At 36.6% G+C, this 26751-nt stretch overlaps 1 protein-coding gene across 1 annotated transcript in view; it reads right to left on the reverse strand.

The window, feature by feature from the left end:
* Positions 1-657: 657 nt before the first annotated feature.
* Positions 658-26751, reverse strand: part of LOC141714301 (uncharacterized) — a 43288-nt gene continuing 17194 nt past the window's right edge. The window contains exons 2-3 of the mRNA XM_074517829.1: positions 1286-1455; positions 658-1209 (exon numbers count right to left, since the gene is read on the reverse strand). Of these exons, the coding sequence (XP_074373930.1) occupies positions 658-1209; positions 1286-1455 (722 nt within the window). The remainder of the gene's footprint in view (positions 1210-1285; positions 1456-26751) is intronic.

Here is a 26751-nt window from a genome sequence, read left to right on the forward strand (position 1 = left end):
AGGCTTTCGATGAGAAAGAAAATGAGGAAGGGCAGAGATTAGCCCTGGATTTAATTGATGAAGTGCGAGATAAAGCACATGCAAAGATAGTAGAATATCAGAAAAAAGCTTCATTCTACTACAACCTAAGGGTTAAAGAAAGGTTTTTTAAACAAGGCGATCTAATCTTGAGGAAGATAGAAGCATCTGGTGTAGGACAAAAAGGGAAGCTTGCCCCGAATTGGGAAGGGCCGTACAGAGTCAAGAGTGTTCAAGGTAGAGGAACCTACAAGCTAGAGACTATGGATGGTTTTGAAGTCCCGAGAACTTGGCATGCACAAAACCTGAAGGTTTACTATGTGTAGGGAAGCCGGATACGATTCTCACTCGTCAGGATGGCGAGTAGGTTGAAAAGCACCTTGAAGCTTTGCTTGCTTAGGATTTATATGTTTTAGTTTTATTACGAAATTTATTAAGACTTGTGTAAGGGACGAATCCCAGACAATTTTATAAAATTCATAAGTTCTTCAAAGTATGTTTGTGGCCTAACAAATAAAAATCAAATGCATGGATGCAAGCATAAAAGGTGATAAATGAAATAGATCTGATAGATGTTACAAAAGTTTGATAAATAAAGTCTCGAAAATAAAAAAAAAGCCACGCAGGGCTGAAAAAGCTCTAAGGAGCTGAAGTACCCTCGGCATCCATATCGTCGTCCTCTCCACTCTCGCTGGATGTCTCTGTCGTCTCGGAGGAGGAGGAAGAGCTGTCGTCCTCAGCAGGTCTGGAAGAAGACTCGGGAGGAGGAAGGAGTGGATCCTGAGGAACATGGTCCGAGACAACTACTCGGGTACGAAACCTCTGTAGCAAAGCCTCGTCATCAGGGCAGATGTAGTCCGCCGGGTTAATATCAGGACAAGCCTCGTTCACGGTCCCAAGGGCCGTGTCCCAACCAGTCCTAAAAAACTCGGGAAAGACTGAATCATCCCTAATCCTCATGGATTGGGCAAACTCCTCCGAGTCCAGATAGTTGTCTATAGCTTTATCCTTCTCCGCCCGAAGTACCACCAGCTCGGCGTTAGACTCTCCGAGTTCTTCCTCCTTGCGCTTGAGCTTCTTCTCCAGGGTAGCATACTTCTTCTGTTGCCTCCTGAGGGCATTATCGGCCTTATCAGAAGCCCGCTTCCATGATTCGGCTTGCCTCACAGCGCCTTGAAAATAGGCGTTAGACTGAAACAAAGCAATTAACAAAGTATAAGGCAATGCTACAAGAATGAAAAATAAGTTCAAAAAAGAGAAGGCATACCGAAGCCAGAGACTGAGCTCCCATGAGCTTGATCCTCTCAAGATCAGGGGTGGCCACCACATCAGTAAAATCCTTGGGGGTCACGCTATGGTAAGACCAATCCCAAGCATGTTTCGTGGAACCAACTACGGTGTCCCCTCGGCGGAATCCCCAGAGAGGCTGAAAGGCGCCTGTGGCAGCAGCAGTAGGGGCAGCAGCAGTGATAGGAGTACCATGGCCTCCAGCTCCTTTAGTTGAGGCCTCCCCTATAGGCTCTTTGTTCTTCTTCAAAAAGATAGGCTCCGTGGCCTTTCCCCGGGTGTCTAGGCCTGCGAGCCGAGCTTTCTTCATCCTAGCTGTTTCCTCAACCAAAGGAACATTGTCCTCGTTAATCTCCTTAGCAGCTGAAACAAAGCAAAGGACAAAATAAGTGAAGTTAATAATGCATGAAATGAAGTAAAATTGAGAAGGGAAGAAAAATACCCTGTTGAGAAACAGAGGATAGTCCCACATGAATCAGGGAAAACTCCTCTAAGAGAGTCCAGTTGGTGGTCGAGCCATCGTCCTGAGTAAGCCCATTATAAATAATAGTTTCTTCAGGAGTTAAGTGAATGGATTTGAGGCTACCATCACTGACCTTCCCAAAAGAAGATCGAAAAAGTGTGCCCCAGTCACCATTCTCCCAACGTAACCCGACGAAACTATTCCTCCAATTTTGATTATTATCAGGAATAGAGGCACTGTTAAAGATATGTTTGCTTTTGGGCCTTTGCTTGACATAGACCCAGCCGCAGATATTGGAAGAACTATTGTAACACTGGAAGACTTTCCTAAAAACAGCTACAGAAAGAGGAAAGCCCTCCCTAAGACAGCAGACCATAAAACATAGAATGTTCCTCCAGGCGTTTGGAGGAAGCTGACACAGGTTGATTTGTAAATCAGCCAAAAGATGAGGAATAAAGGGGTGAAAAGGAAACCTAAGCCCAGCATTAAGGGCATCTGTGTAAATGAAAAGAGTATCGGGTCTCCAGTGGCAAGTACGATCACCACCAGAGACTGGAACTAATCTAAGAGGAGGAAGGACGTTATAACGAGCATTTAGTTTATTGAAGTCTATGTTGTGCCAAGTATTACAATGATTAAAAGAGTCGAGATGTGCAGTGGAGGGATATTCATCCCCCCTAGTGTTAATCATATCGATTAAAGACATATACGAAGAACGAATATCGATATCCTTACCTCGTTTTGAAGCCGAGGCTATCTTTGCCGCCCTCTCAGAATTCTTGTCAGCCATTAGTAAGCTAGAAAAAGCCTGAAGGAGAGGTTGGAAAACTAAGGGAGGGGATTTGAGAGAGGAAAGGTTAGGAAGTTGGAGGAAGGATGAGGAGAAGTTGTAGAATGAGTAGAGAGGTGAAATGAGAGGTGTGGAGAAATCAAACTCTCACCCCACCTTTATATAGCCAAGGAAGGGGGATAATGGGCCTTAAAAAGCCCATTTGGGCCCAAAACTTAGAAGGTTCTGGAACTATCCAAGAAGTTCCTGGAAAAACCAAGTGAAAAATTTTAATTTTTAAAAGATTCTAGAAGAATCCAGAAAAACCTTAGAAGAACCTGGAATTTGGGCTTAAAGATAAAGGCCCAGAACTAAGGCCCAGGTATAAAAGCCATGTTTGAGGCCCAAATACCTTTTTAAGAGGGGTGAAAGAAAAGCCCAGTTAAAAACAGAGGGCCCAAAGATTAGCCCAATAAAACTAGCCCAGAAAAGGGCCCAATTAGTTGAAAATCAAAGGCCCAAAAGGGAAAACCCAGATTTATTAGGGAATGGGCCCAGGATTAAAACCCACTAAAGGGTTGGCCCAAGAAAATCTAATCAGAAAAAGGGATGGCCCAAGATAGAGGCCCAGGAAAGTTAGAAATAAAAAGTTGGTACCCTTTACCCAATTCGATCAGGACTTGCCTTAAAATCCTAGTCGAATGAATTGAGGTAGAATTTCCTTCGACCAGGGCTGAAAAAAGGGGCTAATTCGGTCAAGAAAAAATTCTGACCAAAATTCTTGGTCGAAAATACCGGAATAGTTTTTAACCCTGCTTCTTGACCCAGCTCAACCAGAAATCATAAGAATTCCTGATCGAAATGCTTAAGGTCGAATAGAATTCGATCAAGGCTCAAAACCAGACTTAATTCGATCAGGATTTAGACCCGTTCGACCAAGAAATACGAAGGAATCCTGACCGAACCAATCCTGCTCGAAATAGCTTCGACCAAGGCAAGAAAGGTGGTTAATTCGGTCAGAAACACAGGAATCCTGACCGAAAGGGACGAAAATTCCTAGTCGAAGATTTCTGCTCGAAAAAAAAAAAAAAAATAATAAAATACAAAGCAAAAATCCTGGTCGAAATTCGACCAGGAAGTGAGGTCGAATGTATCCTCCTCGAATTCCCTTCGACCAAGGCACAACAAAGGCTAATTCGACCAGGATCCTGGTCGAATGGATTCCTGGTCGAAAATTGTATAAAAAAAAAAAAAAAAGAGAGAGAAGAGAGAAAAAAGGTCCTGGAAAATTACAAAAAATAAGGAAATTCCTTAAATAGTTTCTGAAAAATGTTAATGTTTTCAGAAATAAGAAATAAATCCAGAAATTAAGGATAAATCCCAGAAATTAAGGGAAAAATCCAGAAATTAAGGATAAATTCCAGAAATTAAGGATAAATCCCAGAAATTAAGGGAAAAATCCAGAAATTAATGGAAAAATCCAGAAATTAAGGATAAATCCCAGAAAAATAAGGAAAAATCCCAGAAAAATTAGGGAAAATTCCAGAAATTAGGGAAAAATCCCGGAAATAAGGGAAAAATTCCTGGAAATCAAAATAATTCCTAAATAAAAGGAAAAATTCGTTGTAAACGTGTAGGTCGCTCCACACTTTACGCAAGAACGAAACCCTGTAAGGGAATGAATAGACTTAACTTCTGCGAAACATAGTCAATGTTTCCCAAAAGTTGGGGGGCAAATGATAGGGATAAATAAATCCTGATAATGGGCTGCTAGACCCAATAAGAAGATGTTTGATATTCAGACCAGATCAGGTCTGGTCGAATAAAAATGGCCCAAAAGCCCTGATTATTAATTAATTTCGTAATTAATTAATAAGGGAAAAATCAGCTGTTGAGAAGAGTCCTGATAAGGATATAAATCCTTATAGATAAGCCTCAAGGGGACCTAAAAGGATAAGGAATCAGTTTCCTACTATCTAGGACTCCAAAGTCCATTCTAATTATGAGACTTGCCCACCAAGTCTCCTATACCAAGTCCAATTCAAGGACCACCAACATCTATATAAGGGGTCTCACCCCATAGATCAGAACTACGTTTTTTGGCTTGATTCTCTAATTCACAGAGATACGTAGGCATCTCGTAAAGGCAGATTGAGTCACGAAGCACGAGAGCAGCCATTAAAGGCCTAGAGCTCCCGAATCTTAGTAATAAATACAGCAAATAATAACCTTAGCTTTTTATCCATAACACTCATCTAGCAATCATTCGATACAAATAAATAATGAAATCGACTCCAAAGATCATCCTAAAGCTATTGGTAACAACAAAATTAACCCAGAATCATCCAAAAACAAAAACGATTTTCAAGAATAAAAATATAAAATCGACTTTTCTATTTACTGTACCTCAGATCAAGATGTTTACACCAAAAGAAAGCTCTCGTCGAGAGTAAGATTTTGGTTACTAGAACGTCTGATTTGGTTCCCTAAATCGATCAAAAACCACGATTGAAGTTGCTACCTAGAATCTCACCCCCAAGAATGTTCTTGATTTTTATGAATTTTCTGAATTTTTTTATAATATCAAAATAAATAAATAACAGCAGTCAGCTATTTATATTTTCACAAAAATTATACCCAAAATAAATTAAGGGTATTTTTATCCCCTAATTACAATAATTAAGCCCCAAAATAATAATTACGGGGAATAATTTTAAAAACGATAAAATACAAAATTAATGCCAAAATTCCACGAAAATTGCAAATAATTCAAAAATACAAAAATAAAGGGTATTTGAAATACGAATAATTTTATAAAAATGAAAACACTGATTTTGTGGGGTTTGTCGTCCCGGTGGGGTCCCGGTTTGATGATATTTGAAAAACAAAATGATTCCTAAATTACCAGAAAATCCTGAAAACACGTAAAATACATTCAAACGCGCGTAAAATGAAATAAAACGAGTATCTTAATAAATATGCGAATAAATAAGAGTTCGAATTGCATATCGATTCATATAATTGCAGTTTAAACACATTTTAATCAATCGAAAAATTTCCTGGCCCACACAGAAACACGCACAACAGCTGTAACATCTAATATCATGGCAATAATCATTTTAAGTTTATAAAACACACAATATTTATTTATTTAACATATAATATTCACATAATTTTCCCGGATATTACAGCTCTGCCCTCTTCAGCTGGTGATATTGACTATGAGACTGGTGGTTCAGAAGATTTCTTTGGTGGTAAGGGTGAAGAAAGTGAAGAAGAGCCAATGGACATAGGGGGAGAAGTAGGCCCTAGTTCCGGATCAGGCATGCCATCATGGGCCTTCTCCAAGAAATGTGATGAACATCATTTCAAGACCACACTCATCCACCTTATCAGTCAAACATAGTCTGCCCTTCAATCATCCAAAAATGCTAGCACTAAGAAGTTTCTGCAAGCACATCTTGCTTCTCTCCAACTACAACAAATCCAAGGTTTCCAACACAATCAGGATATCATTTCTATCAAAAAAGAGATCACTCAAGTTAAGAAGGATATAGCTGATAGATTAGATGCAAAACTTCCAGAAGCTACAATGCTTGATATCAAAAGACAACTCAGGAAGAAGTCTGATCTTGCCAAGAAGATAGATTCCTTGGATACCAGAATGACAGCAATGGAAGCCTCTCTAACAGCTATACATCTACATCAGGCACATCAAACAGACTTGCTTCAAGGCTAGTGGTAGCACAAACCTCCTCTTCTACTCAACTTGCTGATAACAAAAAGGGGGAGAAAGAAACCTCTTCTAAGGGGGAGAAAGAAAGCTCAATTGTCTTATTCAGTCAAGGGGAATCAAGAAGTGAGGGGGAGCAAGAAGTGCTCAATATTCTAGTAAGTAAAGCAATTGTGCCAACAATTGTTTTCACAAAGCCACCTGCTAAAGACAACATAGATCTAATCAAAGAAGCAGTAGCCAATTTGAGAGCAGCTGAGAAGAAGCAATTTAGTCCAATCAATTGGAAGAAAATTGATGAGAACATCCAGAAGATATTTGGCCCAACATAGAATCCGGAAAAAGTCTTAAATCATCACTCTAAAGCCATGAAAATCTCTGTGAATGATATAAGTATGAACTATCTGGAAAGGGGTCAAACTTCCTGTATCAAATCTCCAAAAAAAGATCTCATCATGAAGGCCAAATGGAATTATCCTAAGTTTTCAGACAAGAATCCTATGGATACAGTGTTTGGGACACCAAAGCCAGATGAAAAGAAACTGTTGTCAAGTTCTATTGCATTCTACAAGGATCCAGCTGATTTAGCATTGAAAAGAAGAATTGCCAAAATTTACAGAAATGGTAAGGAGATTTGTGTGGTGGTTGGACACCCACTGTTTGTGGAAGCTAAGAAGGAGGAGAAAGAAAGAATCTGGCTAGAAAAGAAGCAAGCTGCTTTGGATGCTAAGAAGCAAAAGCAAAAGAAAGAACAAGTTGCTATCTTGGCCAAGCTTCAAGCCGTAAAAACCACAACAGAGATTCCTGTACAACCAACTGTAATTACTGAACCTAAGGATCTGAAAATGCAAGAAGTATTACAGCAGAAAAGAAGATTTAGATAAAAACTTCATTCCAAGAGGAAAGTGAACTTTAATGATGAGGAATTGGAAGACCAATTTCCCGAAAAGTCTACAACTACAAATCAGACATCAAAACCCTCAGTGGTATTTGAAGAATTCAAAGTGGTTGATCGAACAAGGAAAATTTAATGGTGAACCAATTGTTCCTAAGGATGAGCCAGTAGACTGGGATAGTTCACCAATTCCTGGGCTAAATTTAACCATCTTCAAGACAAAGAAGACAAAGACTAGAGACAGCAAGAAAGTGAAGCCTGTATCTCTCAAATCCAAAGCTCTAACCGAATCCCAACCCACAGTCTGTTAGGTCAAACAACACTGTAGAAGGGGGTTGAATACAATGTTACTACAATCAAATTGACTTTGAACACAAGTAACAGGAAATAGATATATTCAATATGATAAACTCTGTTACAATGGAACTGTTCTCTCTCAGTGATGAACAATTATCACTAAGAGCTGCTAGGTTACAATGTATAATCTTCTCGATAACGATAACATATGTACCAACCCCAATTTTGGAAAATTTTGAAACACGGATGAATAGTAACTTTTGCTGATGATGTTGATTAAGGCAAATTATCAGACCATGCTATATAGGAGTACTGTTATGGAAATTCTAAGATCGTATTAGTACTCCATAAAGTAAATAAGTGTATGTAAAGATCGTCAGAATCCAAATCCGAACACTTTGATTTTTTTCCGAAAATCCACCAAATACCGAAAGAATTGAGTATAAGGTGACAGGATAAAAAGGATTTAAATTCAAGGATTTTAAGAGAGGATCATAAAAAGGAATATAAAATATTGAGAAAGGTTTAGGGGAACCCAAGTAATAAGATCCCGGATATGATCCCTCAAATGACGAACGAGAACGAAAGTTAAGCGAACCGTAAAATAAATAAGTGACCAAGAGACAAGCTTGTACAAGAAGCCAAGGATTGTGACATCATCAAACCACAAGGAAGAGACATGTGGCAATTGGATGACATAAGAATGATGACCTAAGCATGACAAAAAGAAGTGTGTTGTTGGTTTATTGTGAGCCATTCATTTTTTACCATGGTAAATCCTCAAAATTAGCCAAGCCATAAACAAAGAAACAAAACAAAAAAATCATAACACAAACTTGACTTTTCATTTTAAAGAAGCAAGCTCTCGGCTAAAACCAGAGCAGCAACTTTAAACTACCATATCTCCTTCAATACTCACTCAAATAGTATGTTCTATAGCTCTTTGGAAAGGTATTGAGATGGCCTACAACTCTTGTTCACAAGTCTCGTCCAAATAAGCATGGTAAGATACTCGTTTTGACAGTTATTTCAATCTGACTTTTAGAAACTTCAAAACCTAACTTTGTGTTCTTGATTTCTTTGGAAAGATCAAGCTTGTAGGAGGCTCCCTAAGACTTCCTAGCTACTCTAATCACTCCAAGGAAGGTATAACACCTCCAAACCCTAACTTTACTTTGAGTATTATGATGGTTTTGATGGATATAGTAAATGACAAGCATGATGCTTGTGTGTTTAGAGTTTGGATTGGATTTGTAGTGATTTGGATGTTGAAATCTTGTTTATAGTTAATGAAACTTAAGTATAGCTAGTAGTTCATGTGTGGGGTTGTATAAATTGGAAAATCTTGAGGTTTGGGGACTGATGTAGTAAGGTTTGGATGAGGGTTGGTTGTATTGTTGGTTGTGAGTTGAATGGTGGTTGTTTGGAGTGGTTTAAAACTAGGTAATCGCGTTACATAGTCGTCGTAATGCCCAATTTCATACAACTGCTTGATCTTAGTGTTCGGGATAGAGAGCTAACTATTGAATCTGTGACTTTGCCATGTTTAGTTAGATTATGTCGTAAGCTTCGTTTTGATATGTGGTTCGCTTGAATCTGATGTACGGTTTAGGAGAAACGACCGTTTTAAGTAAAGGCATTTCGCGACCGAACCATTACCCCTCGCCTTACTTTGAAACCTTGGTTAAGGCCCTTAAACGACTAATTAGAGTATGAAAAAATTATGTAAAGTGGATTAGGCAGTTGGTCGAGTACTCGCGAAAGAATCGCCTTAAAATTCTTAATGGTTAATTTATTAAAAATGGTGGAGCCAAGGGTACTCGAACGACTTATGTGATTCGTTAAGCGTAGAAGTGACCATAAGCAAACATTAGGATTCAATTGGTTAAAGTCTAGTTTCTTAAGCGACCGTGGGTTAATTCCGACTTATGTTGTTGTTCATAGGTTATCGGACCCACTCTAAGCTTAAGTCTATCCGGGAACACTCAGACAAGTTTTCTACCCGTTATACTGTTGTTGTGATGTATATATGTATATGCATTATCTTGTGATAGATGCATGATGGTTAATTAGCAAATCTTGTGATATATTGGAGCATGCTGATATGGTTTATATGCATGTCTGTTTCGTAATCTTGATATCTATCTGTTAATTCCAATACTTATAATTGCATAATACCTATGCTAGAGATAAGCAATAGTTGCGTATACCCTTAGTATAGGGGACCCAAAGGCGAACATTTTCTAAAATCGGGAGTCGATGTTCCCGAGTATATTATATATATTTATATGATATATATATATAGTTTTCAAAACTATTAATCGAATAAGGTTTATTCGATAACTTTATTTTTATTAATGAATATTACTTTGGATATTCATTCGAGAACTTATGACTCGGTTTATTTTATTTAAGGAATATTATCTTGAATATTCATTCGAGGACTTATGACTCTGTTTATTATATTTAATGAATATTATTTTGAATATTCATTCGAGGACTTATGACTCCGCTTATTTACTAAATAATATTCTTTATTTTATTAAAGAATAATGTTTCGATAATCAAATTTATTTTCGATTATTCAAATAAAGATCGTACTTTCGTATATGTATATCTTTGGTTATTTAATATTAATTTCAAGTATGAGTTTTAAAACTTCTACTTCAATTATTTTTATAAAGATTATTCTTTATGGGAATATTATTTTAATAATAATATTCAAATATTTTCTAATATATTGGGACTGATTTATTTTATTAAATCAGCATTACTCCAAACATTCTTAAAAATGTTTTCGAGTCTTCAAAATGATTTTTAAAAGTTAGAGCGGATCCCAAAACTCGTTTTCAAATTTAAGATCTTCCTTTCGAAGGGGATTTAAATACTCGCTTAAAAATTGAGGGATTCGGCTCTGTGGTGTATTTTATATTCGCAACGAGGTTGCTGTTTTGATAAATGAATTGATTACTTACCCAACGTTCGGGAAGTAAGTCCATCTAATTGAGTCAGCATAAGCGACAGACCGGGGTACGGTCTATCAAAGTGTAAGTGGCTGGGTGGCAGCCCATCAACGTGTAAGAGGCCGGGTGGCGGTCCAGCACAAGGTCCTAATGAGGCCAGGGTGATGACCGGTGGGGGATTCATCTATCTACTAGTAGAAAAGGTTACTTATTGTTATCTTTGCCTGATCAGCAAGATATCAGGTTTATGCCAAAATTCTTTTCTTTCCAAAATTCATTGGATATTGCAACTCTGTTCATACTTTACATGATAGAGGTTTTCAGGAAATGTATGAGAGATATATATGGATATATATATCGGGACTTAATGAAGTATCTCGTAACTTCATTTCATTCAATAATATTTCAAAGATCGAATCTATGCAAGTCTTATCTTGTAGTCTCATCTATGTGATGAACTTTTGAAACTGATTATAACTTGAACGGTGGTAGTTCAAGTAGTATTTGGAAAAGATATAAGTATATTGGGGTATCTTGTAACTTCATTTTTTCAACATATATCTGGTTAATGAATATCTTATGCATGACAAAGATTTTCAGAAAAATGTTGAGACAAGGTTAGATATATAAGATCACCTTGCAACGATATTTTTATACAGTTATTAACTGGAACACTCTATGTATATTATACATGGCAGAGCATTTCAAAGATTTTGAAAAGTATATAAGTATATATACTGAATATTTTACGACTTCGTCGCGTTAAGATATCAAACTTGGTTCATTTCTTCTTGACCAAGACTTTCATAAGTACTATGAAAATGCTCATATATTATTAATTATTATACATATTATTTCGGTGTGCTTGTTGCTCACCCTTGCTTTCTTCTTTCATCACACAACAACAGATAGACATGATGAACAGGACCAAGCTCCCAATTCGTGAGCGGATAGGAAACGTTCCGTAGTTTCCTCTAGGCGTTGATGCCGTTGTAGTTGAGGTAGGAACTACCAATAGGCTAGTCTTTCAACTTTTGTTGTACCAGACTTATGTACATTTATGAATTGTAATAATGGCAAATAATATGTAAATTTATTCAGAAACCCTTTTGAGGTGTAATGACTTATAATTGTGGAATAAAATGACTTGTGTTATTTTTTGGTATTCATCTCTGAGACTATAACTTGTGGTGTGTGTGTATATTGTGGGGTCACAGTACGCAGTAGATGATTGTTTATTAAGAATTAGGTGTTATTAAGGAAAATGGAACTCGTGACAACCGGATCCCCGACCCCGGATTTGGGGGTGTTACAGAAATGGTATCAGAGCTAAGCGTTATAAACCTCAGAGATGATGTGACGTTAAAATAATAACTTCACTAAGATAATAAGAACTCTTGCCAAGTTCATAGTCGGACTACCTAACGTAGTACTGATAGTTAAAACCCTTATGGGAACCCTTATAAATACCGTGATAGAAGCGTAGTTCGTTATCGTATATGGTAGCGGGACTCCGAACCCTGAGGTTGAGGAGCAACAACGCGATGATGTTTTACTACATATTGGGGATCAGATTGTGGATCCGATAGAGCGTCCTAACGAGGGACCGGATGATGTTCATATTGAGGATGTAGCGGTTGAGAATGTTGTCCTAGAAGGGATTGTTGCTGAGGAGGATCCCGTGGGGGATCCTGACAAGAATGAATAAAGGACCACTGAGGAATTGATAACCATGGTTAGGGAAACTACCAGAGGTAGGATTGGTCGGTCACTACCGGAGGTTCGTTCAAGTTCGTAAAGATAGTAGCCCCTTTAACGCGGCTTACTCATAAGACTGAGAAGTTCGAATGGACAGAGAAATGCGAGAACAGCTTTCAGAAACTGAAGCAAAGGTTGGTGACGGCTCCTATGTTGGCGTTGCCGAATGGAAAAGGAGATTTTTTGATTTGTAGTGACGCTTCACATAAGGAATTAGGGTGCTTCTTATATAGCACAACAAGGTAATCGCGTACGCGTCAAGACAATTAAGGGAATATAAAATTCGATACCCCCACCAATGAGCTTGGGCTCGTGGCAATAGTTTTGCCCTAAAGATTGGAGGCACTACTTGTATGGAGAGAAGTGCGAGATTTACACAAGCCATAAGTGCTCTAGTGCATTTTCACGCAGAAAGAGATCAACATGCGCCAGAGGAGGTGGTTAGAGCTAATCAATGATTACGATTATGGGATTCTTTATCATCCAGGGAAAGCCAAAATGGTGGCTAATGCCCTTAGTATAAAGGAGAGACTCAAGATGAAAATGTCTTTGGGAGAGTTGATAAAAGATTTTGAGAAAATGGAAATAGAAGTGAAGGTAACCGGAGCCGGTACCGAAACGCTGTTTGAGATTGCAATATCATAATCCATTTTCTCAAAATTGGAGGCACTACTTGTATGGAGAGAAGTGCGAGATTTACACAAGCCATAAGTGCTCTAGTGCATTTTCACGCAGAAAGAGATCAACATGCGCCAGAGGAGGTGGTTAGAGCTAATCAATGATTACGATTATGAGATTCTTTATCATCCAGGGAAAGCCAAAATGGTGGCTAATGCCCTTAGTATAAAGGAGAGACTCAAGATGAAAATGTCTTTGGGAGAGTTGATAAAAGATTTTGAGAAAATGGAAATAGAAGTGAAGGTAACCGGAGCCGGTACCGAAACGCTGTTTAAGATTGCAATATAGCCCGAATTATCGAAAAAGATCATATTGTGCCAAGAAAAAGTGATGAATGAAGGCAGAGAGTCAATGACTGGAGAAGAGATTAATACCAAGAAAGATGATAAGGGGATAACGAGGTATTCCTACAGAATTTGGGTTCCAAATGTTTAAGAGCGTAAGGACTGGATCTTAGATGAAATCCATAGCTCGAGGAATAAGATTTAGGGCAAACCCCGAATGTGATAGTCAGGGAGGTTGCCATTAAGAAAGAAGGAGCCCATAACATAATGAAGTGGAAAAAAAGGATTTTAACGTATAAAATAACCCCAAGTATGGGAGAAGGATGAAATATTTCATACTAATGAAACAGAAAGTCGAGTAAGGAAAGGAGACCTGAGACGGTACTCCTATACGTCAATTCATGGACCTGTCTAAAAAGAACTTAGACTATTATCCCCAACCACCACCCTGAGGAGACAGTGCGGTGGGAAATTCTTTCAGGACCTTTAAGTCGCTAAGCTCTCAGAGTTCCAAGGAACAAGCAAACCCAGTAGAGGCGAGAGCCTGGCTAAAGGAAATATAGGAATCATTTGAGATTCTAAATGATGGACGAATCACAAAAGTCTGTTTTTGTCACTTACCCTCCTAAGAGATAGGCCACCCGCTGGTGAAAGACCAAGAAAGGCACGGAGCCAGAGGTTATAATAAACTGATTAAAGTTTAGTCAATTGTTTCGGGAAAGTACTTCCCAAGGTTATGGAAATAGTGTAGAAGCTTTAGAGCCGAAACAAAGGCGGACGAGTATGATAAATTATGAATCTAAGATTGTAGAAGTTGTCAAGATTTGTTCTGAGGACTAGAATCCCAGAACGACGTGATGTTTGAAGTCAATGATTAGTGGGTTCGTGAAATGATTGCAAGAGAGAGGTAGATAAAAAAAAGAAACTGAAGTGGAAAGGAATATAAAGGCAATAGAGTTGGAGGAATGATAAGGGAGTTAGATACGAGGAAACCCTAAAGACTCGTAGCAATAGAAATAGAAAAGTATGTAATCGTCAGGATGAGAGTGATTCACCATGAGTTAAAGCTAATGGATGAAGGCATGAAAGATACATATTTTTTATCCCCTTTAAGTTGGGAGGATTCGAGGAAACCTTGAGATAGTCTGAAGGATAAACAAGGAGACGCGGATAGACTGAGGAGACAAGAAAGTAAGAAATTAGGAAAATTGGATAAATGAAGTGACCTTCAAGAAAGTGAAGTGTAAGACCGGGGGCATGATACCCAGAAAGGGAGACGCCAGGTATGAAAGATATCCCAACATTGAGATGACTGTTGAGATAAACAACAAAAGTAAATAAGGATTTATTAAGAAGAAGTTCACGTTGAACACGACCAATATCTTCTAGAACATCCCTGTTATCATTACTAAATCAGGCAAGAAAAGCGGATAACCGTTGTTATCTTTTGGAGGCTATATTGATTGACCTCATTTTGAATACAGATGTTATTGTGAAATTAGGCATATACTATCGAGATGGGAATGATTGAATAAGACACCCTTATCAGGGATACATAACTTGATTTATCTATGGAAGGATGCAAGTACCTTTTTAAAAAAGGTGGAATTAAGGATAGAACCTCGATAACTTGAGATGAACCATAGAGGAATGCATAAAGGTTGGTATTTCACCCTTAATAGGGACATTATGAGTTGGGTAGTATGGAGAGAAGGACTAAGGTAACAACAACCTTTAAAGATCAGTAGAGAATTTTTTCAGAAGTACTTAAACAATGGTTCTAGTATTAGTAAATGGTATCTTGATACGCCCTGTACCTAGGGAGTACCGGATGATGAATTTAAGGATAACCTTAGAGGTTTTACAAGGAAAAAGGTAATATTCAAAGTTCTCAAGAATAGAAATTTTGATAAGGAAATATGACATAATTATAATAATGCCAGGTGGGCACGTGTTGAAAAATAAGTAAGTATAGATCGACCCAATGAAGGTCGAGATCGGTGAAAACGAGAAGGACCCAAGATAAGAGACGTCCTAAGTATGATCGAGAGTCAGTCGTGACAATGTTCACATCTAAAGACTAAGACAATGACTTATGGAAAAAAATGGTGATTTTTTTCTTCTCACCAGGACTTAAGAAAAGCATTTTCACATAAGAAGTGATTGAAATGAGGTAGAAAATTTATTTGGAGGTGGTTAAAAAATGACATTGATTGTAAGGAAATTTTACTATCAGGAAAGGTCAAAGAGGTGGCCGACACTTTAACTGTAAGAGGACAATTATAAGCACACGTGCCAGAGGAATACAGTGATGATGGTTAAAGCTGTGAAGGTTGTATTATGGTTTGAAAGATTGACATTTCTTCTGATGATTGTACGATACTCAACCGTAATAGTAGTTTGGTAAAGATTTAATTCATGTTAGCACTGTGAGTGGGCTATCTATTTTAGAAGGTCCTATCTTGAGATAAGCCAGGACCATGTTACGAGAGGACTAAATGAACCTTTGAGCTTCATGTCTCCTAATAAAGACATATGGTTAATAATGGTATTAACCTGCTATCGTTGCTTTCATTGAAACTCTTCTGAAATTTTATCTGCTTCATGTCATATGTGCGTCAAGTTCAGGAGTGTTCTTCATAAATCATGAGCGGTGATCATGTTACCTCCTTAGAAGAATTCGATACGACAGGTATGGACTCCGTATGGTTAGCTATTAAGATTCCAAGGAAAACGAATGACGACAGTAGGTCAGTGGTGGACCATAGTAATGCAGCAACGATTCTTTGAATAATGAGCCGATTACAACCATGAGAGTTGTAGTGTAATGGATGTTGAGATTGGGTACCACTAATCGGGTTGTGGTGATGTATAAGTAATCATCGGTAGACTAACTAAGGTGATCATTTACCTATGATATATTTATTCCTTCTTATCGATAAAGAGTAGTATTATTATACGAAGAAGGTTACGGAATAGCAATGGATTCTAGTAACTATGATGTCTAGAATGAAATCCGAGATTCGATTTTTGCTGTCAAGGGAGTTTCAAAGGTGATTGAGTATAAGCTCGAGGAAGAGCATGGGTCTATAGAATGATAGACGGAATAACAAAAATATTTAAGCATGTGAAATACGATGCGATAATACTGGATATTGATATAGATATATATCTTTTGTTCTCTTGTGACAAACCTCTATAGTTCAGAGGTAGATTCTAAGCCAGATCTTTTGTGGCAGTATTTTTTTTATATATACAATTCTCTTCAATTCATTCTTTTCTTTTCATTTTGTATAAGCTGAGAAGAACAACCCTTCCAGAAGGGGAGGTATTGCCGAATGACTATCTATCTGTGTGATAGAAGCCTAGTAGGATACCATCTATTATTTAATTGCTTGTCAAGTACTAAAGGCTGGCCACCTTCTGTACTAACTATGCAATAGAACAAGTGTTCATGATCATAGTGATCTCTCAACAAATTCCTTTACTTCTATATGATTGATCAAACTTTGGAAAATAGAAACAGCTGAAAAAGGAGTAGTAAAGTTATGGTGGTATTCGGAATGGAAACATGTTCGTGATACTAAGGTTGACGTGGTTATTAAAAGGTTATAAAACTCTAGCGAGTAAAGGTATATCTAGAATAATATTCTGTATGGAAGATAGTAACGCTTACGAACCAGAAAAGAAGGAGTATTGAGAAGCAAAAGCTATAATGCTAGAAGCTATGATGAGAGTCTGTGCAATAGACTTGAAAGAATTTGGAATGATCACTTAACGCGGATTGAGTTTTCTTACGACAATAGATCATATGTCATTATCGAGATGTCGCCTTATGAGATCCTTGAGGGAAGACAATGTCGATCTCCCTTATGTTAGGATGAAGTTGCAGAGCGCAAGATGCTCGGACCAGCAGTGGTCCAAAGGACCAGGGATATAATAGATCTAATCAGAAGACGGCTGGTAGTAGCCCAAGATGGACATGAGAAGTATGTTGAATTGACACGAAAGGACAAGGAATAGGAAGTAGGGGACCCAGTGTTGTCATAGGTATTCCCTTGGAAAAGATGGATGTGGTTCGGAAAGAAAGGAAAGCTAAGCCCACGAAGTGTTGGACCCTTGGAGATATTAAGACGTATTGGGAAGTTAGCATATGAGCTAGCCCTACCCCCGAACCTGTAGCAAGTTCATAACGTGTTCCACGTATCAATATTAAGGAAGTATAATTTGGATGCCAGACAAATAGGGGCACATGAGCGCATAGGCATGCAACCAGACGTAACCTATATGGAGCAACCCGAAAAGGGTTATAGATCGAAAAGGAACAAGTGCTTAGGAGAAGGGTTATCAAACTAGGCAGAGTTTGGTGGTAGAACCACAATATGGGAAAATTTACTTGAGACTTAGAAAGTGCAATGCTAAGAGAGCATCCCTATTCATTTTCTATCTGATTCCGGGACGGAATCCTTTTAAGGAGGGGAGACTGTAATAACCCCAATTTTTGGAAAATTATGAAACACGGATGAATAGTAACTTTTGCTGATGATTCTGATTAAGGAAAATTATCAGACCACGCTATATAGGAGTACTGTTATGGAAATTCTAAGATCGTATTAGTACTCCATAAAGTAAATAAGTGTATGTAAAGATCGTCAGAATCCAAATCCGAACACTTTGATTTTTTCCCGAAAATCCACCAGATATCGAAAGAATTGAGTATAAGGTGACAGGATAAAAAGGATTTAAATTCAAGGATTTTAAGAGAGGATCATAAAAAGGAATATAAAATATTGAGAAAGGTTTAGGGGAACCCAAGTAATAAGATCCCGGATATGATCCCTCAAACGACGAATGAGAACGAAAGTTAAGCGAACCGTAAAATAAATAAGTGACCAAGAGACAAGCTTGTACAAGAAGCCAAGGATTGTGACATCATCAAACCACAAGGAAAAGACATGTGGCAATTGGATGACATAAGAATAATGACCTTAGCATGACAAAAAGAAGTGTGTTGTTGGTTGATTATGAGCCATTCATTTTTTACCATGGTAAATCCTCAAAATTAGCCAAGCCATAAACAAAGAAACAAAACAAAAAAATCATAACACAAACTTGACTTTTCATTTTAAAGAAGCAAGCTCTCGGCTAAAACCAGAGCAGCAACTTCAAACTACCATATCTCCTTCAATACTCACTCAAATAGTATGTTCTATAGCTCTTTGGAAAGGTATTGAGATGGCCTACAACTCTTGTTCACAAGTCTCGTCCAAATAAGCATGGTAAGACACTCCTTTTGACAGTTCTTTCAATCTGACTTTTAGAAACTTCAAAACCTAACTTTGTGTTCTTGATTTCTTTGGAAAGATCAAGCTTGTAGGAGGCTCCCTAAGACTTCCTAGCTACTCTAATCACTCCAAGGAAGGTATAACACCTCCAAACCCTAACTTTACTTTGAGTATTATGATGGTTTTGATGGATATAGTAAATGACAAGCATGATGCTTGTGTGTTTAGAGTTTGGATTGGATTTGTAGTGATTTGGATGTTGAAATTTTGTTTATAGTTAATGAAACTTAAGTATAGCTAGTAGTTCATGTGTGGGGTTGTATAAATTGGAAAATCTTGAGGTTTGGGGACTGATGTAGTAAGGTTTGGATGAGGGTTGGTTGTATTGTTGGTTGTGAGTTGAATGGTGGTTGTTTGGAGTGGTTTAAAACTAGGTAATCGCGTAAACATAGTCGTCGTAATGCCCAATTTCATACAACTGCTTGATCTTAGTGTTCGGGACAGAGAGATAACTATTGAATCTGTGACTTTGCCATGTTTAGTTATATTATGTCGTAAGCTTCGTTTTGATATGTGGTTCACTCGAATCCGATGTACGGTTTAGGAGAAACGACCGTTTTAAGTAACGACATTTCGCGACTGAACCATTACCCCTCGCCTTACTTTGAAACCTTCGTTAAGGCCCTTAAACGACTAATTGGAGTATGAAAAAATTATGTAAAGTGTATTAGAAAGTTGGTAGAGTACTCGCGAAAGAATCGCCTTAAAATTTTTAATGGTTAATTTATTAAAAATGGTGGAGCCAAGGGTACTCGAACGACTTATGTGATTCGTTAAGCGTAGAAGTGACCATAAGCGAACATTAGGGTTCAATTGGTTAAAGTCTAGTTTCTTAAGCGACCGTGGGTTAATTCCGACTTATGTTGTTGTTCATAGGTTATCGGACCCACTCTAAGCTTAAGTCTATCCGGGAACACTCAGGCAAATTTTCTACCCGTTATACTGTTGTTGTGATGTATATATGTATATGCATTATCTTGTGATAGATGCATGATGGTTAATTAGCAAATCTTGTGATATATTTGAGCATGCTGATATGGTTTATATGCATGTCTGTTTCGTATTCTTGATATCTATCTGTTAATTCCAATGCTTATAATTGCATAATACCTATGCTAGAGATAAGCAGTAGTTGCGTATAACCTTAGTATAGGGGACCCAAAGGCGAACATTTTATAAAACCGGGAGTCGATTTTCCCGAGTATATTATATATATATTTATATAATATATATAGATATAGTTTTCAAAACTATTAATCGAATAAGGTTTATTCAATAACTTTATTTTTATTAATGAATATTACTTTGGATATTCATTCGAGAACTTATGACTCGGTTTATTTTATTTAAGGAATATTATCTTGAATATTCATTCGAGGACTTATGACTCTGTTTATTATATTTAATGAATATTATTTTGAATATTCATTCGAGGACTTATGACTTCGCTTATTTACTAAATAATATTCTTTATTTTATTAAAGAATAATGTTTCGATAATCAAATTTATTTTCGATTATTCAAATAAAGATCGTACTTTCGTAAATGTATATCTTTGGTTATTTAATATTCATTTCGAGTATGAGTTTTAAAACTTATACTTCAATTATCTTTATAAACATTATTCTTTATGAGAATATTATTTAAATAATAATATTCAAATATTTTCTAATATATTGGGACTGATTTATTTTATTAAATCAGCATTACTCCAAACATTCTTAAAAATGTTTTCGAGTCTTCAAAATAATTTTTAAAAGTTAGAGCGGATCCCAAAACTCGTTTTCAAATTTAAGATCTTCCTTTCGAAGGGGATTTAAATACTCGCTTAAAAATTGAGGGATCCGGCTCTGTGGTGTATTTTATATTCGTAACGAAGTTGCTGTTTTGATAAATGAATTGATTACTTACCCAACATTCGGGAAGTAAGTCCATCTAATTGAGTCGGCATAAGCGACAGGCCGGGGTACAGTCTATCAAAGTGTAAGAGGCCGGGTGGCGGTCCAGCACAAGGTCCTAATGAGGCCAGGGTGATGACCGGTGGGGGATTCATCCATCTACTAGTAGAAAAGGCTACTTATTGTTATCTTTGCCTGATCAGCAAGATATCAGGTTTATTCCAAAATTCTTTTCTTTCCAAAATTCATTGGATATTGCAACTCTGTTCATACTTTACATGACAGAGGTTTTCAGGAAATGTATGAGAGATATATATGGATATATATATATCGGGACTTAATGAAGTATCTCGTAACTTCATTTCATTCAATAATATTTCAAAGATCTAATCTATTCAAGTCTTATCTTGTAGTCTCATCTATATGATGAACTTTTGAAACTGGTTATAACTTGAACGGTGGTAGTTCAAGTAGTATTTGGAAAAGATATAAGTATATTGGGGTATCTTGTAACTTCATCTTTTCAACTTATATCTGGTTAATGATTATCTTATGCATGACAAAGATTTTCAGAAAAACGTTGAGACAAGGTTAGATATATAAGATCACCTTGCAACGATATTTTTATACAGTTATAAACTGGAACTCTATGTATATTATACATGGCCGAGGATTTCAAAGATTTTGAAAAGTATATAAGTATATATACTGAATATTTTGCGACTTTGTCGCGCTAAGATATCAAACTTGATTTATTTTTTCTTGACCAAGACTTTTATAAGTACTATGAAAATGCTCATATAGTATTAATTATTATACATATTATTTCGGTGGGCTTGTTGCTCACCCTTGCTTTCTTCTTTAATCACACAACAACAGATAGACATGATGAACAGGACCAAGCTCCCAATTTGTGAGCGGATAGGAAACGTTCCGCAGTTTCCTGTAGGCGTTGATGCCGTTGTAGTTGATGTAGGAACTACCAATAGGCTAGGCTTTCAACTTTTGTTGTACCAGACTTATATACATTTATGAATTGTAATAATGGCAATTAATATGTAAATTTAATCAGAAACCCTTTTGAGGTGTAATGACTTATAATTGTGGAATAAAATGACTTGTTTTATTTTTTGGTATTCATCTCTGAGACTATAACTTGTGGTGTGTGTGTATATTGTGGGGTCATAGTACGCAATAGATGATTGTTTATTAAGAATTAGGTGTTATTAAGGGAAATGGAACTCGTGACAACCCGGATCCCCGACCCCGGATTTGGGGGTGTTACAACATATATAGTGTAAACCCTAAGTCTGTGTTTATATAGTACATAGTTACAAGATAACTTCTAATTGATATGGAATATAATTCTGTCTCCTAAAATATATCAATCAGATATCTTCTACAAGTCTTCCAGTCTTCTAACTCTTTCCATGCATATCTTCTTTTATTTAGTCTCGATCTTCTACTATAAATAAGCTTCCTTCCTAAACTGTAAGTCCTCCTGCACTTAAGTTCTGATATGTCCTTAAGTTCTGATATTAAGTTCTGACTTCCAGTAAGTCCTGATTTCAGTAAGTCCTGATTTGTCCTATTGTTAAGTTCTGAAAACTAAACACAAATCATATTAGACATGACATCTCAAATATATCTAACAATCTCCCCCAACTTGTAAATTATGCAAAATATACAAGTTAATAGATTTGATGATGTCAAAAACATTTAAGTACAAATACAATAAGAGTTTAACTAGATAACTAACTACAACTTACAGTCCTTGTAGCTTTTACCAATCTGACTGAGTCAATCTGAATCCATGATGATTCTTGACAAAGCTTGATATCAGCTTTTCTTCTTTAATTTTCAGGACTTGAGAGAGTGTAGTCTTGACTTGCTTCATTTCTTCATTCTGACTTCTAATCTGATAGATTGCAGTCTTTAAAGCAGAGATATGGTTTCCTTAACATTGTACTTGTCATGAGAATCCAGTACCACTTGAACAGAGATAACCCTATCAAGATGTTTCTGTGTAACATCTTCAAGCGGTCTGTCAGTTAATAAAAATGGATCTCTAGCAGCAACTTCAACTCCTGTCTTAATCTTTGCTTCATCAAAACCTAGTCCAGACCTGTCTCTTGGTTCTCTAGCATTTAACCCAATAGTCATGAATGTAGACAGCAATTGGCTTTTCTTTGGATCTGATGGTTTGACATTTTTTCACAGAAGTTTCTTTTTATCAGCTACTTCCATTTTATCTAAATCAACTTGAGCACTGTCAGAGGTTGACTTGATAACTTTATCAGAACTTGTTGTTTCTGTTATAGCTTACAGTTCTTCACTCTGAACAACTTGAGCCTTGTCAGAGGTTGTCTTTGATTTTTCAGAAATCTTCTTTCTTTTCAGAGTTTGAACATCTTCATCTTCAGCAAAATTACTTGAACCATTTTGCACACTGGCTTTATCAGAATTTGAGAAATTTTCATCCCCAATGGCTTGGTTTGTTCATCGACTTTTCCTTTCCCTTTGTCTTTGGGATCAATCTCAATCTGTGATCTAGTCTTGGCTTTAGATGCCTCAGTTTGTGACTTCTCCTTGATCACAATGCCTTTTACCTTAGGTCTTGGAGGTTTCTTTGCAACAAAAGCTTTTGGCTTTAGGTTTTTCTTTTCAGCTTTGAATCTAGCTTCTTCCTCCTTGAGATTTTCCAAATCCATTCCTGGATTATGCTTCAGAAACAATCTTCTAGCAATTTCTTCATCAAGTGTATGAATCTTGGGATCCTTGTAGTAGACTATTGTCTGCTTCCCCTTGAGCTTCAGAGTTTGCATGAACTTTTGAGAATCTTGACTTCCACCTTGGATCAGAACATCAGGCTTTTTCAGACTTTGCTCATCAAAAGTTGATATCAGATTTTAAGTATTAGTACTTGCTATCAGATTTTGAGTTTGAGCAGCTTCAGAACTTGTCTTCTTTTGAGTAAAATATTTGCTTACTTTAGTACTTAGTTTCCCTGAAGAAACTTTGCTGCTCTGCTCTTTTCTCTAAACTTGACCTGTACCCTTTCTAGGGTTTCCCTGGTCATCAGCTTCGTCATCTTTCTTCTTCAGTAATTGATCATTTGAGCATTTGGACTTAACTATCTTCTCCCCCTTTTTGGCATCATCTGATAGTAGGAGTGAGAGAAAAAGTTCTACCGAAGATTGAATATCATTCAATTGAGCCTGTTTAGAAGCTTGATTTGCCAAAACCTCAGAAATTTGGGCATGTTGCTTCTCTTGAGTTTTCTCAATTGCTTCTACTTTTTCAAGTGTAACTCAGGATATGTCGATTCAAATTCAACATTAGTTTGTCAAATCAACACAAATTATTAGTAACCACAATTTTAATCAAAACATTCATCAAGAAATACAGTTTAAGTAGATGAAATAAAGATTAACAGGTTTCAATGAGAACATTCACATGCACATAATACGAGATAAACGAAGACTAAATCTTGCAATCAAAAGAAATTTCATTAACATATCAAAAGAGTACATTATATGAAATTTGTAGATTACATGTAAAAGATTACAAGATAATTCTAGTCTAAGATTAGTTCCTCATGCTGCTAACAAATAGCACTGCAAGACGGATGATCTGTTCTTGCTGAAGAAGAGCCTCTCTCCGTTCTTCTTCCAAGCGATCAAGATGGAGTTGATAGTCCATATGAAAGAACAAGAGATTTGTCTGAACCTCTTGTGGAACCAAGTTCCATATCTCATCAGGAATGGCAGTGATGTGCCATTCCTGTTCCCAGTCACCACAACTGAACTCAACGTTGAAGTTTTCATAGTTCATAAACATGTTTACAAGAACCATTTTTATGAAGGAAGAAAATGGTGATTTTGTGTGATTTTAGAAGATGATTTTTCTGAGATTAAATGGCTGTTAAATAGCCAATGGAATATCAAGGGACTAGAGGACTGATTAATGATTAAGTATAGGGTTAATGATGCCTCATCTCCCTAGACCGATGTGTAATAATAAAAGTCAGTAAAAAGTTAAAGCATGAGTTAATGGGCATAATAAATAAGTAACAATTACTTTGCACATGCAGTTTTTCAAGACAAACACGTTTACCACTAACCCAAATGATTATGACTATTTTTATCTCACCTAATTATATTCTGATTAAATATGACCGTTATAGTATTTACCACAAATAAGTCAAGTAAAGAATAATTCCACGTAAGCATCAGAGTTTCCATCAAAATTTAATATCAGAACTTGACTATTATCAGATTTTAACAGTCATCAGAATATGACTTTTGTACTCAAAAAGTGAATGTTTGTATCTGTGATTCTTCATACAAATACTGACTTGTTTCTTCAGAGTTTAATCATCAGAACTTCCATCAGAACTTGTCCTTGGAATTTATGCATATGACACTTAACTGTTTATCTGAAACAACTTGATCACCACAGTAATTTTCATCATTCATATAGAGTGAGAGTGTGTGCATTAGCAAAATATCAGATAAAGATTAAAGTCTGATAAACTTCAGTACATCTTAGAAATAAGGCATAACTTAGAAAAGTGCTTAAAACTGTCATTAATAATGAAGTCTACTATAGGATAAATTTGTGCATGAGTCCACCTCAACTGTTTGTGCTTATTTTATGCATCTTTTGAAATTCCTTTTTACAGTGGCTTCTCAGTGTAAGTAAGTCACAACTGCTTATCAGGATTTATTCTATTATCAGAGTATTTATCTAGTAATCAAAGAATGTGAAAAGTCACCAAGAAAAAATTATTTACTTTTCTAATGCATATTACTTAATACCAACAATGCACTTGGATCTTCCCTTCCACAAATTTACTCTAGATCTCAAATGAGTACCTGACTTTATTTTTCTTTTCTTTTTTTTCTTTTCTTTTGATAAGTGAGGCTTATCAGCATTTAGGTCATCCTTAAGATTTACTGACATCAGAATTTGACAGGTAAGAAGCAAGAATCTAGCTTGTGACTTAGTAATAAGATACACAAAGTAAATTTGACTAAGCTCAAAATCAGAATTTGTTTGTGTTAATGAATTTCCATATAAACAACTAATTCAAATATAGGATTTCTAGTATGTTTAAAGACTACTAGGTCAGCATCTAGCATAATACTCCTCATCAGATTGAATAGTCACAGAATATTCAAATCACTATCAGAGTACATAGATCCACATCAGAGAACAATCAGCATTTAATGAATTTCAATTTAAGCACAAATTACATGAAGATAAGACAATCTGTAAACACTGATCATAAAGTCTGATGCATGAGAACAAAAACTAAGCAGATTTAGAGAAAGAACCTGAAACCATTCCAAGTTCATTTACCAGTCTTGTAAAAGTAGCTTCACATAGTGGTTTTGTGAAGATATCTGCTTGTTGTTGATCTGTTGGAACAAAATGCAATTCCACTGTACCTTCCATCACATGTTCCCTTATGAAGTGGTACCTAATGCTGATGTGCTTTGTCATTGAGTGTTGAACTGGACTACCTGTCATAGCAATAGCACTTTGATTATCACAGTAAATAGGTACTTTAGAAAATTCTAACCCATAATCCAGTAACTGATTCTTCATCCAAAGAATCTGTGCACAACAGCTTCCTGCAACAATATATTATGCTTCTGCAGTTGATGTGGAAATTGATTTATGTTTCTTGCTAAACCAAGAAACTAATCCGCCTCCAAGAAATTGGCAGCTTCCACTAGTGCTTTTCCTGTCTATTTTGCATCCTGCAAAATCTGCATCTGAGTAACCTATTAGCTTAAAATTTGATTCTCTAGGATACCACAATCCTAGATCAGCTATACCCTTGAGGTATTTGAAAATTCTTTTCACATCTATTAGATGAGGTTCTCTTGGATCAGCCTGAAATCTTACACAAAGACAGGTGGCATACATGATATCGGGTCTACTAGCAGTTAAATAGAGTAATGAGCTAATCATACCTCTGTAGTTAGTAATATCTACTGATGAACCAGTATCTTTATCTTACTTGGTTGCAGTGGCCATGGGAATGGATGCAGCTGAACAGTCTTTCATTCCAAATTTCTTCAGTAAATTTCTGGTATACTTGGATTGACAGATAAAAGTAACTTCTTCATTTTGCTTAAATTGAAGTCCCAAAAAATAACTAAGTTCTCCCATCATACTCATTTGATATCTTGACTGCATTAGCTTTGCAAATCTTTCACAAAGCTTAGCATTAGTAGATCCAAATATGATATCATCAACATATGTCTGTACCAAAAGTAAGTCCTTTCCATGGTTGAGGTAGAACAGTGTTTTATCAATTGTGCCTCTGTGAAATCCACTATCCAGAAGGAA

Source organism: Apium graveolens, chromosome 3 (genome assembly GCF_009905375.1).
Source record: "Apium graveolens cultivar Ventura chromosome 3, ASM990537v1, whole genome shotgun sequence".
In the NCBI taxonomy this organism is placed as follows: Eukaryota; Viridiplantae; Streptophyta; class Magnoliopsida; order Apiales; family Apiaceae; genus Apium; species Apium graveolens.